At 41.8% G+C, this 13,361-nt stretch overlaps 1 protein-coding gene across 5 annotated transcripts in view; it reads right to left on the bottom strand.

The window, feature by feature from the left end:
- TYROBP (transmembrane immune signaling adaptor TYROBP) overlaps positions 1 to 12,928 on the bottom strand; it is a 42,091-nt gene extending 29,163 nt beyond the window's left edge. For 2 of the 5 annotated variants that reach the window (XM_075603228.1, XM_075603229.1), the window contains exons 1-5: positions 12,529 to 12,925; positions 7,766 to 7,795; positions 6,447 to 6,578; positions 6,054 to 6,106; positions 5,053 to 5,157 (exon numbers count right to left, since the gene is read on the bottom strand). In XM_075603228.1, coding sequence (XP_075459343.1) covers positions 5,101 to 5,157; positions 6,054 to 6,106; positions 6,447 to 6,578; positions 7,766 to 7,795; positions 12,529 to 12,580 — 324 coding nt within the window. In that variant the 5' untranslated portion in view covers positions 12,581 to 12,925 and the 3' untranslated portion in view covers positions 5,053 to 5,100. Of the gene's footprint in view, positions 1 to 4,997; positions 5,158 to 6,053; positions 6,107 to 6,446; positions 6,579 to 7,765; positions 7,796 to 12,528 lie in introns of those variants that run through there. The other 3 variants (XM_075603227.1, XM_075603231.1, XM_075603230.1) reach the window with 3 other exon arrangements.
- Between the last annotated feature and the right edge of the window lie 433 nt (positions 12,929 to 13,361).

Below are 13,361 nucleotides of genomic sequence, written 5' to 3'. Positions count from 1 at the left end.
TTTTCTTATGTTCTTCACTGAAGATCTAATCTTTACAAACCCTGTCTGATCTTTATGGATCTGACCTGGTAATACTGCGGCCAGCCTCTCTGCCAGACTTTTTTAGAGAATTTTTACACCCTGATTTAATGATATGGGTCGATATGAACCTGGCACAAGAGAGTCTTTACCTTCTTTATGTAAAATTCTGATGAATGCTGTTTTCCTGGTTTCCAAATATTTCCCTCTGTCTACTATCTTTTTGAAGGCATTTTGCAGGGGTAGTCCTACTTCTGGCACCAAGATCTTACAGAATTCGGCCGTAAAGCCATCAGGCCCTGGTGCCTTCCCATTTTAAAGATTTTTTTTATGACAGCCTCTATTTCTTCCCTGGTAATTGGAGCATTAATTTCTTGTTGCTCTTCATTCGTTATTTTTGGGAACTTTAAACCCTGTGAAAACGTGCCTTGAGCTACATCATCCTTGTCACGGGATCATTCGTTGAGCAAAACAAGGTAATGAAATACATTGTCATCAATTCGGCATCAATTCGCTTACACGCAATGGAACACAAAATACAGACAAAAAGATAAACTTACTTTGGGGCTGGGGTCAAAAACTTGACTTTCCTAGGTGCAGGGAACACTATGGGAGAGTTTTACCCTGACCGGGACTTAGCCCAAAATCTCCTGGAACCCAAATCGGCATAAAATTCCATACGCCACCGCTACGTTCTCTTCTGAGAAGTTGGTCTCTCCTGACCGCGAGTCAGCCCAAATCTCCTGGAACTCAAATCGGATAAAATCCCAGCCGTGACCACTACGTTCGATTCTGAGAACTTGGGCGCAAAATGGTGGACTAAGTCTCTGGCGAGCGGGCTTTTCAGGCTTGAAATTGAAGCCGGTTGCTTTGCTATAACAAACCAAGCATCTTTGAAAAGCCCGCCCATGCTCTTTCAGCTCAGACTCAAGGGGAACACACAATCCGATTGGCTCATGGCTTCTTATAGTATTCTCTGCTTCATTCATAAAATAGAAGCAGAGCGGACAGCCAATCAGCATGTGGGAACTTTCCCAAGCAGCCAATCGTAGCCGAGCCTTGGTAGAACAAGTGGCCATTCACGTCCCAATGTTCATATTAAAGGGGGTGATTTTATTGAATCCCAATGGAATAAGTTACATAAGTTACATACGAGTAGCATGTACATACAAACCACTGGTCTGGCAAACGTGTATAAATATGTTTACTCTTTAATGTGGATGGTAGCACAGGAAATGTTCATCGTTCACAAACGGCAAGTATTTACAACACGCGTGTAATCCTGTCTGCTTCACATGCCACACACTGGAGATATCTTTGGGATACCGCATAGCTCCACGAAGCTGAACTCATTTATGAAATTGGAATTAAAAGTGCAGTTTCCCCCCTCCCCCCCCCCCCAAAATGACTTATTTTGAACATGGCCTCAATGTGATGACCTTCAAAGGGGATTACTGACCATATTTTAATTTTATTCCTTCTGCAATTTTTATTTGAATTGCAAAGATCCAGCGCCTGCACTTTCTCCACTGTAACCGGCAGAGAAGAGTTGTCTTCCATGCAGACTACAAAGGGGCTTATCAGAAAAGCTGTCATATCTTAATCTTCTCAGGTAAACTTTTTAAAAGGTCTACAAATGTCAATAAGTGTAAAGGAGCTTAACAGTCATATTATTTAAGGTTTGGGGATATTGTTTTCAGGAGGGTAGAAACTAGACATGAAAAGAGACATCATACTGGTCAGGAAAGGTTACAGATGGGAGAGAGGAGAGGTTATAAAGATGTTGGAAATTGGAGGGTGGCTAGAGTATGTAGCTTTCTGTATGTGCGTGTGGGTGTTGGGGAGGGTGCCGAGGGTAGAGATGTCCTACATTGTACTGCACTGCAGTATATGTTGGCACATGCAAATAAAAGGTAGTAATAACATTGGACTCTTCCTTTTGCTTCTTACCCTCCTTACTCGTTCTCTCTTTTCTCTCTTGTGTATGCAACATGAATACATTTTGCTCTTTGCCTTTCACTTTCAAATATCATTCTCTCCCTCCTTTCTGTTTTTCCAATCTCGCATTTATCATCCGCTATAAATTGTACCTCGACTTGAAATAAAAATCATAATTTAACACCTCTTTAGCTTTCATTTTCACTCGTTCCACCTACAGTACATCTTCCTTGTCTTCGCTCTTCTCTGCGTGCCTTATAAGTGTTTCCCACGTCCTTCCTTTCGCGCTCTCACTCTTTCCTTCCCCTTGTCAAACATGGGGGTCCTAGCTATGTTGTCTTTTTTTATCCCGTGTTTCTCCTCATTTGCTGCCTCCGTCTTTTTCTCTCTCTCTATTAAGGAGCCACAGTGGTCTAGAGGCAAGAAAGGTTGGGAATTTAAATAAGATTTAAGGGTTTTTAACGTGGCTTTGGGGGTGTTTTGTGGTATAATAATAAGATAAGGAGAAAGAAGGGAAGACACCTGCATCAGCCTAGTAATGATAACATCGATGATGATATACTGTGGTGCAAATAGGGATAAATATACTAATAAGAACACAAACAAAAGTTCCGTAATGAATGCACTCACAGTAACCAGTGTAGTGAAAATGAATAGAAATAAAAACCTTTTAATAGTAAATAGTCTCAAATAATTTTATAAAGAGGGACTTAATTAGACTGTAAGCTCCTCGGGGCAGGGACTCCCCTTCCTTAATGTTACATTTATGTCTAAAGCACTTATTCCCATGATCTGTTATTTATATTATCTGTTATTTATTTGATTACCACATGTATTACTACTGTGAAGCGCTATGTACATTAATGGCGCTATATAAATAAAGACATACAATACAATACTTAGTATTTATAGTTCCATGGCCAATCCCTTTAACCACATACAGATACAATTCAGTATATATATATATATATATATATATATATATATATATATATATATATATATATGCTTGTTTAGCCGCTTCTATATATTGTACCCAATGTAATCCATATATCTTCTTTCAATGGAATGTCATTAGTATGATCAAATGTTCCTTGAAGTTTCAGTGCTGGCCCCATTTCTCACGTCTAAATGGGTCCAATTAATGGTATTAATATTTTTTACAAAAACCTAAAATACTCAGTCAGTTATGCTAGATATTATTAACACCGCTATCTTTATAGCCTGACTGCCACTCAATACCACATAATCTGCTGCTTATATGTGGATGGAAAGTATATACAATTACGTGTGACAATCTTAAGTTTTCAGGTATTAATGCCTGCTAACCCTAAACGTACAGGCACACTTAGGAGTGTATTTATGCCATGAGGCGCGGTTCACTGAGCGCATCAGATTACAGTCTCAATCGGAGTGTATAGTAATACACCTGTAGCTATTATCTCCGTTAGCTATCTTCAAGCACTTCCACATCATGATGTCATTACATCATACCCTCTGACGTATGTTTCGCCCCGTCAGCGCTTTCTCAAAGGTGGATGCGCCCAGTCAGCGTTGGGATACTTATAGGTAGGTGGTTGTTATGGCAACGGGCACTGAATTAACCCAATGCCTTTGCTTGTTTGTTTTCTTTGGCGCTGATAATTATTTTTTAGAAAACGAAGGAATATTTAGAACCGATCTCCATAGAAGCAGTTGCGTAGCATTCAGTTTGCTTATTCAGAATTACGGGATAATATATTGGTAACAGTAGACCCTGTAGAATGTATTAATAAGCATAACATAAAATACATAGTTGGTCTCTGTGCTTATTCATTTCTATGTATGTATACAGATACTGGACATAATGCAGATGCTTAAGGCCTGAATAACCACAGTGGATATTAATTTTGTTAATTTTGTTCTGAATCTGTATCGCTATACGCTCCGACTGCGGCTATAATGTGATGCGCTCATTGAACCGCGCCTCAAGGCATAAATACACGCCTAAGTGTGCCTGTAAATATAGGGTTAGCAGGCATTAATACCTGAAAACATAAGATTGGCACACGTAATTGTATATACTTTCTATCCACATATAAACTGCAGATTATGTGGTATCGAGTGGCAGTCAGGCTATACAGATAGCGGTGTTAGTAAAAACCAGCATAAGTGACTGAGTAACACCCATTTAAGCATAAACACTGAGATTGCTATATACTGGCAACAAGAGGAATGACACCTCCTCTGCAAGACCTAAACACTGCAGAATATGAATCAAACTGACCGCTGACACACTAAATTGTATATACTTTCTATCCACACATAAGCAGCTCTTCATGTGGCATTAAGTCGCAGCCAGTCTATGCAGTGAGCGATCCTAGTGAAATCTGGCATGAGTGACTGAGTAGCAATTAATTCAGCAAGAACGCTGAAATTGATACATACTTGTTACTGTAGGAATAACATTCCTACTTTGCAAGATGATAACACTACAGGATATGAATCAAACTGTAACGGCCAACAAAGGTTCAGCTGCTTCATTAGCACAGGACTCCACAATAATGGATTCTCAAGTTGTGGTTACGTTACCAAAGTATGTTTTATGTAGCTTCTTTTATACTAAGTTAAGGGTACCGTGTATCGTTCCAACGCGGCTTCCTCACTTCCTAGTGATTTAGTGCCCAGGGATATATTTATTACCTCTGGGTTGTGGTAAAAGTTATTAATACCATTTATTGGACCCATTTAGACGTGAGAAATTGGGACACCACTGAAACTGCAATGAATATTTGATCATACGAATTACATTCCATTGAAAGTAGATATATGGATTACATTGGGTCCAATATATAGAAGCAGCTAAACAAGCATTTATATATATATATATACTATATATATATATATATATATATATATATATATATATATATATATATATACTGAATTGTATATGTATGTGGTTAAAGGGATTGGCCATGGAACTATAAATACAAAGTCCCGCTTTACAAAATTATTTGAGAGTATTTACTATTAAAAGGTTTTTATTTCTATCCATTTTCACTACACTGGTTACTGTGAGTGCATTCATTAGGGAACTTCTGTTTGTGTTCTTACCAGGGTTGTTTTGTCGTTAAGCAAGTCCTTCCAGGCTAGGGAGAGGGATTACATGGGTTGCTGATTTAGGTCTGTATAGATATCCATATTCTGTCCATGAAGCTCCTAAGGAAAGAAACAAAGAGACCAGCTGTGAGTACCACTTACCCCTCCGAAGAGAGCTTGTAGAGGAACTACAAGATAACTGCATGTAACTCGTAGATAACTAGATGATTTTCAATCAATCCTTGATGTGAATTACTTTAAAGCGATAGAAGAAGGCTCAATGGGTATATAGGTAGATCTATTGTAGTGTTGGACTCTTCCAGGAGACTCCAAGGCCTTTATAGTTATGGAACTATCCCTCAGCTCTGGTGTTGTACAGGGGTGCTCATCTTCACATCTTCAGTCCTCAACCCCCCCCCCCCCCCCCCCAACAGGTTAGGTTTTCAGGATATCCCTGCTTCAGCACAGGTGGCTCAATCAGAGGCTCAGTCGAAGAATACGCCTCTGATTGAACCACCTGTGCTGAAGCTGGGACTGATTAAGCCACCTGTGCTGACGCAAAGACTGGTTGAGCTATCTGGGCTGAAGCAGGGACTGATTGAGCCATCTCTGCTGAAGCTGGGATGGATTGAACCACCTGTGCTAAAGCTGGGACTTATTGAACAACTTGCTCTGAAGGAGGGATATCCTGAACCTGACCTGTTGGGGGGGGGGCAGGGGGCTTGAGGACTGGAGTTGAGCACCCATGCTGTGCAGTATTCCAGGAGTTATGTAGGTACGGAGCGCTACTATATCTCTCCCCGCCATGGTGGACCTTTGCAACGTGAGCCTGAGGATTGAATGAGTGTGGGTTTGGCTTTCTCTTTTACTGCTTTTCACCAGCAAAGTGTAGGGCTGTGTGAGTTCTGTAAGGGTACCGGAGATATGTGCACTGCTGTATGTGTGTGGACTCCATGTTATATCTGACACCTGCAGACCTTGCATTGATGCCGGGGTTGTCTAACTAGGTTACTCACTTCATACGTAGGTTCGTTCGCCTGCCTCTCAGACTCCAACTTTTTACCTCTTTCTGGAAAAAAAGATGCATGATAGAAATATTATTTCCTTTGCCACCACATTTATCGTATCTTTCTCCCCACTTTCACTCCTATCTGTCTCCACCCAACAATATCCCCCCATCCTGCTGACTTCTCTTTCCATCTTTCCATCCCATACTCCCATATCTCCCCCCCCCCCACCTCTTATCCTTCATCTGTTTATCATTCTGCAACTTATTTCCCTTGTTGTCTTTCTCTTCCACCATGTCTTTCTTCCACCCTCCTTCTTCCATGGGGGTATTTTCTCCCCTCCCCCCCTTCTTTATTCCTTCCCATCCTCCCCCACTTTCTCGCCTCTCTTCTGTCACTCACCCTCCTGCCTCCTCTTCTGCACTTTGTTTGACAGGTAATACGCTGCCAGAGCGATCAGCACAGTGATAATGAAATCACAGACGACAATTCCAAGAAGGGCACCGGAATCCAGGTATAAACAGTTCCCACATTCTGAAGGGAGAGCAGAACACCATATACCTTTTATTTAAAAGTGGTTGTGCTGTTCACTGTACCTCACCAACTCTCTGTATTCATCCCTTCCACATGGATTTGCAGATCAACGTGCTACTGACAGGGTAACACAACTGGATCTATGTTCTGAACCAGGGGTGCTCATCTACAGCCCTCAGGCACTCCCACTACAACAGGACAGGTTTTCAGGATATCCCAGCGTCAGCGCAGGTGGCCCAATCAGAGGCTCAGTCAAGACTGAGTATTTGACTGAGCCTCTGATTGAGCCACCTGTGCTGAAGCAGGGACTGATTGAGCGACCTGTGCTGAAGATGGGATATCCGGAAAACCTGACCTGTTAAGGGGGGGGGGGCTTGAGGACTGAGTTGAGCACCCTTGTTCTAACCAAAGTGCGATAGCGCCAATCGCCATTTATTAAATATTCGGACCTTCAGGGCTAAAACAGAAGTTTGTTCCCAGTGACTTAAGATTTATAGACAAAACCGTTGCATCTTATATACCACTAAAAATGCAAAAATGGACAATCCTACTAAATGGTGAAAGGGCTGTGGAATTGGGTGTTACCCCAACTACTTGACTTATAGGCAAACGCTTTCAGTTCTGGTAAGGGGAGAAATGACGGTTCGGAAGGGCCTCCTTGTTCTTGTACTATACATTTAGAATAAACCTATTCAAAATAGTTTACAAGGAGTATTACTTCTAAGCTTGGGTTATGTTTTCTTGTAGTCGGTATACTACAGTACCACTACTTTCTAATTGCACTTTTGACTACTGATTTCATTAATGCAGGGGTTCTCCACTCCCGCCTTCAAGACCCCCCAACAGCTCAGGTTTTCAAGATATCCCTTCTTCAGCACAGGTGTCTCAATCAGGGGCTCAGTCTTTGACTGAGCCACCTGTGCTGAAGCAGGCTCTACGACTGACTCACTTATTGAGCCACCTATGCAGAAGCAGGGATATCCAGAAAACCTGACCTGTTGGGGGATCTTGAGGACTTGAGTTGGGAACCCCTGCCACACGCACTAAGAAGGACCAGCCTTTCCGTTAGGCATTAGACACTACATCACTTTACTGTATATAGTTGTATTGGCAATATACCATCCATGAGAGCCACGTATGGTTTAGTGAAGCCTTGCAATGTCATTTGTTATGTACAAAGTGATTACCTGTCTCAACTTGTTGTCCTACGGCAGCAGCTGAAAACAAAAAGTGACACCATGAAAATGACATTGTATAGAATAGGAATGCACCGGAAGCACTGTTATACATGGACAGAAATATATTCTATTCCAGAAGTAGCCAACTCCAGTCCTCAAGAGATGGCAACAGGTCAGGTTTTCAGGATATCCCTGCTTCAGCACAGGTGGTTCAACCAGTGGCTCAAAGACTGAGCCACCTGTGCTGAAGCAGGGATATCCTGAAAACCTGACCTCTTGACAGCTCTTGTGGACAGGAGTCGGCGACCCCTCTTCTATACAAAAGCTGAGGCTGCAGCTGTGCTCACGCAGTCTCCCCTAAGAAAATGTTGAGTGAAGCTTCATGTGACAGGAAATATAAAATGATCCTGAGACCTTCAATGGGTGAGTGTCCGGAAACCTGTGGTCAGCTGGCCTACTATCTGTGCGAAAGGAAGGCCGCAGGGGGAGGGAAGGTGAAAATACTGCCACATTTTGTAATAACCGTCCTAAAGATGTTTCGGGGGAGAACACACAAATTCAAACTACTTTTCAAATATGTTCTGTTTTGTTGCAAAGTTATTATTATTTTTTTATATATAAATAGCATAATTTATACAGAATAAGAGCACCAGGTTTCTCAAAGAAGCTAAATCATAATGGAGGGGACTCCAGTCCTCAAGGGCCACCAACAGGTCAGGTTTTTAGGATATCCTTTGCTTCAGCACAGGTGGTGCAGTTTTCGATTGAGCCACTGATTGAGCCACCTGTGCTGATGCAGTGATATCCTGAAAACCTGACCTGTTGGTGGCCCCTGAGGACCGGAGTTCGCCCCTCCTGTCCTATTGCTTTATAGAAGCTTATTGTCTGTATGAAATGACTTCCCTCCTTTGGCAGAAGGGAGGATTTGATAACAAGACACCTTATTGTTTAGTACATATGGGCTTCAACTCAATGAATGACACATTTTGATTAACGTTTCTAATTGTATCCCATATATAAATTGTGGCGTTTGTGACACCTTTTCATTGCCAAACAAGAGTTTTTCAGCGCCGTATTAATGCAGGGCTGCGCAAACTGGGGGCGTGAGATTTTTTGGGACATAGAGGGCTTCAATATACACAGCTAAGTTCATGGTGTTTTTTCAGGCAGCGTTTGCCCTGTAGAGTTAACAATGTAATATATGTGTATGAGGCACAGGAAGAAAAAGTGACCAGGTCCACCGGCAGGAAAACAGACAGAGACATTTTAAATGGGTTCTCTAACTTAACTGCTAGAATACCTGGTACAGAATCCCACACACCCCTTATTTACCACCCTGACCTGTTGCTTAATCAGTCTCTCTCTCGGCTCTCTCTTCTCTCTCTCGTCTCTCTCTTCTCTCTCTTCTCTCTCTTCTCTCTCTCTCTCTCTCTCTCTCTCTCTCTCTCTCTCTCTCTCTCTCTCTCTCTCTCTCTCTCTCTCTCTCTCTCTCTCTCTCTCTCTCTCTCTCTCTCTCTCTCTCTCTCTCTCTCTCTCTGTGTCTCTCTCTCGTCTCTCTCTCTCGTCTCTCTCTCTCGTCTCTCTCTTCTCTCTTTCGTCTCTCTCTCTCTTCTCTCCTCTCTCTCTCTCCTCTCTCTCTCGTCTCTCTCCTCTCTCTCGTCTCTCTCTCGTCTCTCTCCTCTCTCTCTTGTCTCTCTCGTCTCTCTCTTCTCTCTCTCCTCTCTCTCTCGTCTCTCTCCTCTCTCTCTCGTCTCTCCTCTCTCTCTCTCTCGTCTCTCTTTCTCGTCTCTCTCGTCTCTCTCTCTCGTCTCTCTCTTCTCTCTCCAAAAAATATGTTGTTCCGTATCAATGGCAACAAATTGAATATGTAGGAAATTTGGGCTAATTGCAACATTATTACAGATAGTGTTATATATTGCTGTGCCTCCATGTATTGTGCTAATAACTGAGCTTTATTCATACTGTATTGTGCACTGAGGGAATCCGTCTTATTCTTTTTGTGGACAACTGATATTTTTTCGGAAAGAATAAGAATACTGCAATGTGTTATTATTGTTTAGAGGGCTGTGAGTACACATTGCATTAGGCAGGAGGGGCGGCTCAGTGAGTAAAGACACTGACACCGAGTTTGCGACGCTGAGTTAGAATCAGAGGAGCCTGGTTCATTTCCCGGTGCCAGCTCCTTGTGACCTTGGACAAGTCACTTTACCTCCCTGTGCCTCAGGCACCAAAAAATAGATTGTAAGCTCACCTGGGCAGTGACTGTCTGTAACATTCCTATGTGCTGCACACCGCACGCTTTACTGTAATTGTGACGCGCTTTGAGTCCCATTGGGAGAAAAGCGCTATATGAAGTAAAGTTATTCTTATAAAGATTACAGGCAGCATGGGTATGATGAAGGTATTCCTATATGTACAGTACTGACCAACTCTCGCCCTGCAAACCTGAGGTACCAAACAGATAGCTGCCCTGCACTGTATTTCAAATTATTGTTATGGTGCAGAATAATACACCTTTTGGCCTCTTAAGGGTCACATGTAACAGTTAAAAAAAAAAGGATTTCCTATCACTCGTCTTTGCTTTTATTTTTATCCCCCCCGGTCACATACTTCATTGCAAAATCATCCACTTATTTCCTCTTTTGGAAAAACATTAATTTACTGTAAGCACATTTTTTTTTAAATTAAAAACTGCCCTTTGTGGGATTCACTAAAAATCGCTTGATCTCCAAGTTTAACGGTGCTAATCATTTTGATATATGGGATCATTCTATTAAAGATGATATCTAAGTAGTTTATTTAAACGGGGCAGTCCCACCTATAAACAAAGTGCACTAATCCCAGTTGAGTATCTAACACAGGAGTGTACAAGTATAAGAATTATATTGTATTAATTTTTTCTTAAAACCTTTAAAGTTTCCATAATAAATAAATGGTTTGTGGTTTTTTTCTCTCAAATGTTTAAATAACCCCTTTTAGTGATAAGACGGTTGGATATCCAAACATCTAGAAATACTTGTTCATTTAAGGGGACCCAAGAAAAGAAAAACATTCATTTTTTCATGACATAGACTTTTTAGAATGACCGAATATTTCTAAAGAAGCCAATTACATTGATTAGTAATGAAGAACATAGAGAGTGTTCCCAGCACACAATGGAAATTATCAATGTAAATGACACTGAATGATATGCAAAAAAAGTGTAAATTGTACTATTTTAAAAATGTGTACAAATATGGCAATCAGTTTGCAATAGACAATGATACTGTTCTAGTCTATCAAGTATAACCACAAATGGTATCCAAACAGCACACTCAACATATATACTGTACCACATAGACTTTCTGCATTGATTAGTAGTTTCACTTTTTTTGCGTCCAAAGTAGGGGGGAAGTGGGGGAGGCAAAAAGTACCCCTGTTTTACAGCACATTTACCAGAGGGTAAAATTGGTCCTTTAAACATGTGAAAATGCCCACAGAGGTTGGACTGAGACCAGGATGTACAACTTCATAGGCCAGTCTTTTGGCAATAAGGATGCACCCCGCACACCGTGGAGATTGGCAGGTCCCCATCACAGAGACAAGAAGCAGCTACACTTCTAGAGGAAGCGTGGGCCCTCAAGTGCTCAAGGGCCACCAACAGGTCAGGTTTTCAGGATATCCCTGTTTCAGCAGAGGTGGCTCAATCAGTGCCAGCTTCAGCACAGGTGGCTCAATCAGTGGCTCAGTCAAAGAGCTGAGCCACTGATTGAGCCACCTGTGCTGAAGCCGGGATATCCTGAAAACCTGACCTGTTGGTGGCACTCGAGGACTGAAGTTGCTCACCCCTGCTCTAGAGGACTGAAGTTGCTCACCCCTGCTCTAGAGGACTGAAGTTGCTCACCCCTGAAGTTGCTCACCCCTGAAGTTGCTCACCCCTGCTCACCCCTGCTCTGTTGAATCCCCATACGTGCCACTTTAGCAGATTATTACGCCATGAATGTTAGGCCACATGCTGTTTGACTTCACTATTTATTTCACAATTTTACCGCAAAACATGCAAGACAAATAAAAACGACAGGGTATGTGTGTTTGTCTCTGGTGCCTTGGAAGCTTTTATAATGACTTAGTGTGACAGCTGTGCAGCATGAATTCATTTACTTCTTTCTTCAAATGTTTTGCTGGTTAAAATTCATGGAGATTTCATTCCTGTTTCCAGGTGTTCCCTGGGATACAGGCATATTATTTCTATAATTAATAATACTTTTTAAAAAAAAATTTTTTTTTTACATTTTTATTAAGGGTAACAGACAATGTACCAACTGTACTCCTGTACTCTCTGTTAAGGGCAGTTACTGGGCAAACAGGAGAGGACGGCAGAAAGGTAGATAAATAATATCACAAATCTAGCAAATATGGTGACTGACGCTTCAGAGGAGGTTAGTGATTAAATTCTGACGTTGCTGATCGGGGCACTATCACACCCCCCTCCCCCAATAACTTAAATTGGAGTTTCAAGCAATAGTGCCGATTGGGGCTTAATGAATAACCCCAAAAGTCTCCCGCTGCAAACTTGCTATAATAACGGTGCAAAAAAAAAAGCAAGATTTATTTTAGGAATTGCATTAAAATTATCAGTATTTTTTTTTGTGTAACATCTGCATTTTTGTATCAGTTTTGCAGCTGAGAGTCTTTGATAAATAACAGAGTAGAGAGGCTTCTGAAAGCTTTTAAGGTGCTAGTCAGATCCAGATTTTTGCCCATGCTATACAGACAGTGTGCAGAATATTTACCGATCGTAGATAAAAGCAGGACCAGAGCACAGCATGCAGAGCATCGACGCATCTCTCCTGGAGATCGGAGCCAAGTGGGAAAGGTACTGTGACTGTCGAGATTAATAACCCAGGTCTTTGCCAGCTGTCCTCTTCTTAGTGTGTTCTTCGTTGCAAGTCTGGGGTTAATCTCTCAACCTTGGTCCCACTGTCTAAGGAGGAACTTTTCTATATCAACATGAGTCCAGTTTAATTTGTGTCAGTCCAGCTCTGAGATTGAATGAGTGTAAGCTCTCCTGTGACAGTCTCACACTGAGCCTGGCTCTGGCTGTCTCTGCTTCAGAAGGAAGTGTGTGTTTCTGCTTCAGAAGGAAGTGTGTGTATGAGACAGGCACTACGCAACAGTCACAGGACCCTGTGCTCTGGCCAGAAGAGGGAAGGGTGTGTTATAAAATCCCACTTATAAATAGCTATAAACCATATTACGCAACACCTTGGCTCAGTGATTTTCAACCTTTTTTTGGTTAAAGAACCCTATAATTATAATAGGAAATTGTGCAGAACCCCAACCCTAATAGCGTGTCTGAGATCAGATGCATTGTAAAGGACCCCAACCCTCTCTAATAGCGTGTCTGAGATCAGTAGTGCTGCAGGAGGAATCAACAACCTCCATATTAATGAACAATTGGTTAACTGAGGAAGAAGTTCATAGGTGGCTTGAAAAAATTAAAGTAAACAAGGCACCTGGCCCCGATGGCATACATCCAAGAGTTCTCGAGGAGTTAAGTTTAGTAATAGCCAAACCATTACATTTAATATTCAAGGACTCAATTTCCACAGGCTCAGTACCACAA

Source organism: Ascaphus truei, chromosome 6 (genome assembly GCF_040206685.1).
Source record: "Ascaphus truei isolate aAscTru1 chromosome 6, aAscTru1.hap1, whole genome shotgun sequence".
NCBI lineage: Eukaryota > Metazoa > Chordata > Amphibia > Anura > Ascaphidae > Ascaphus > Ascaphus truei.
This window is presented reverse-complemented; position numbering and strand designations above follow the sequence as displayed.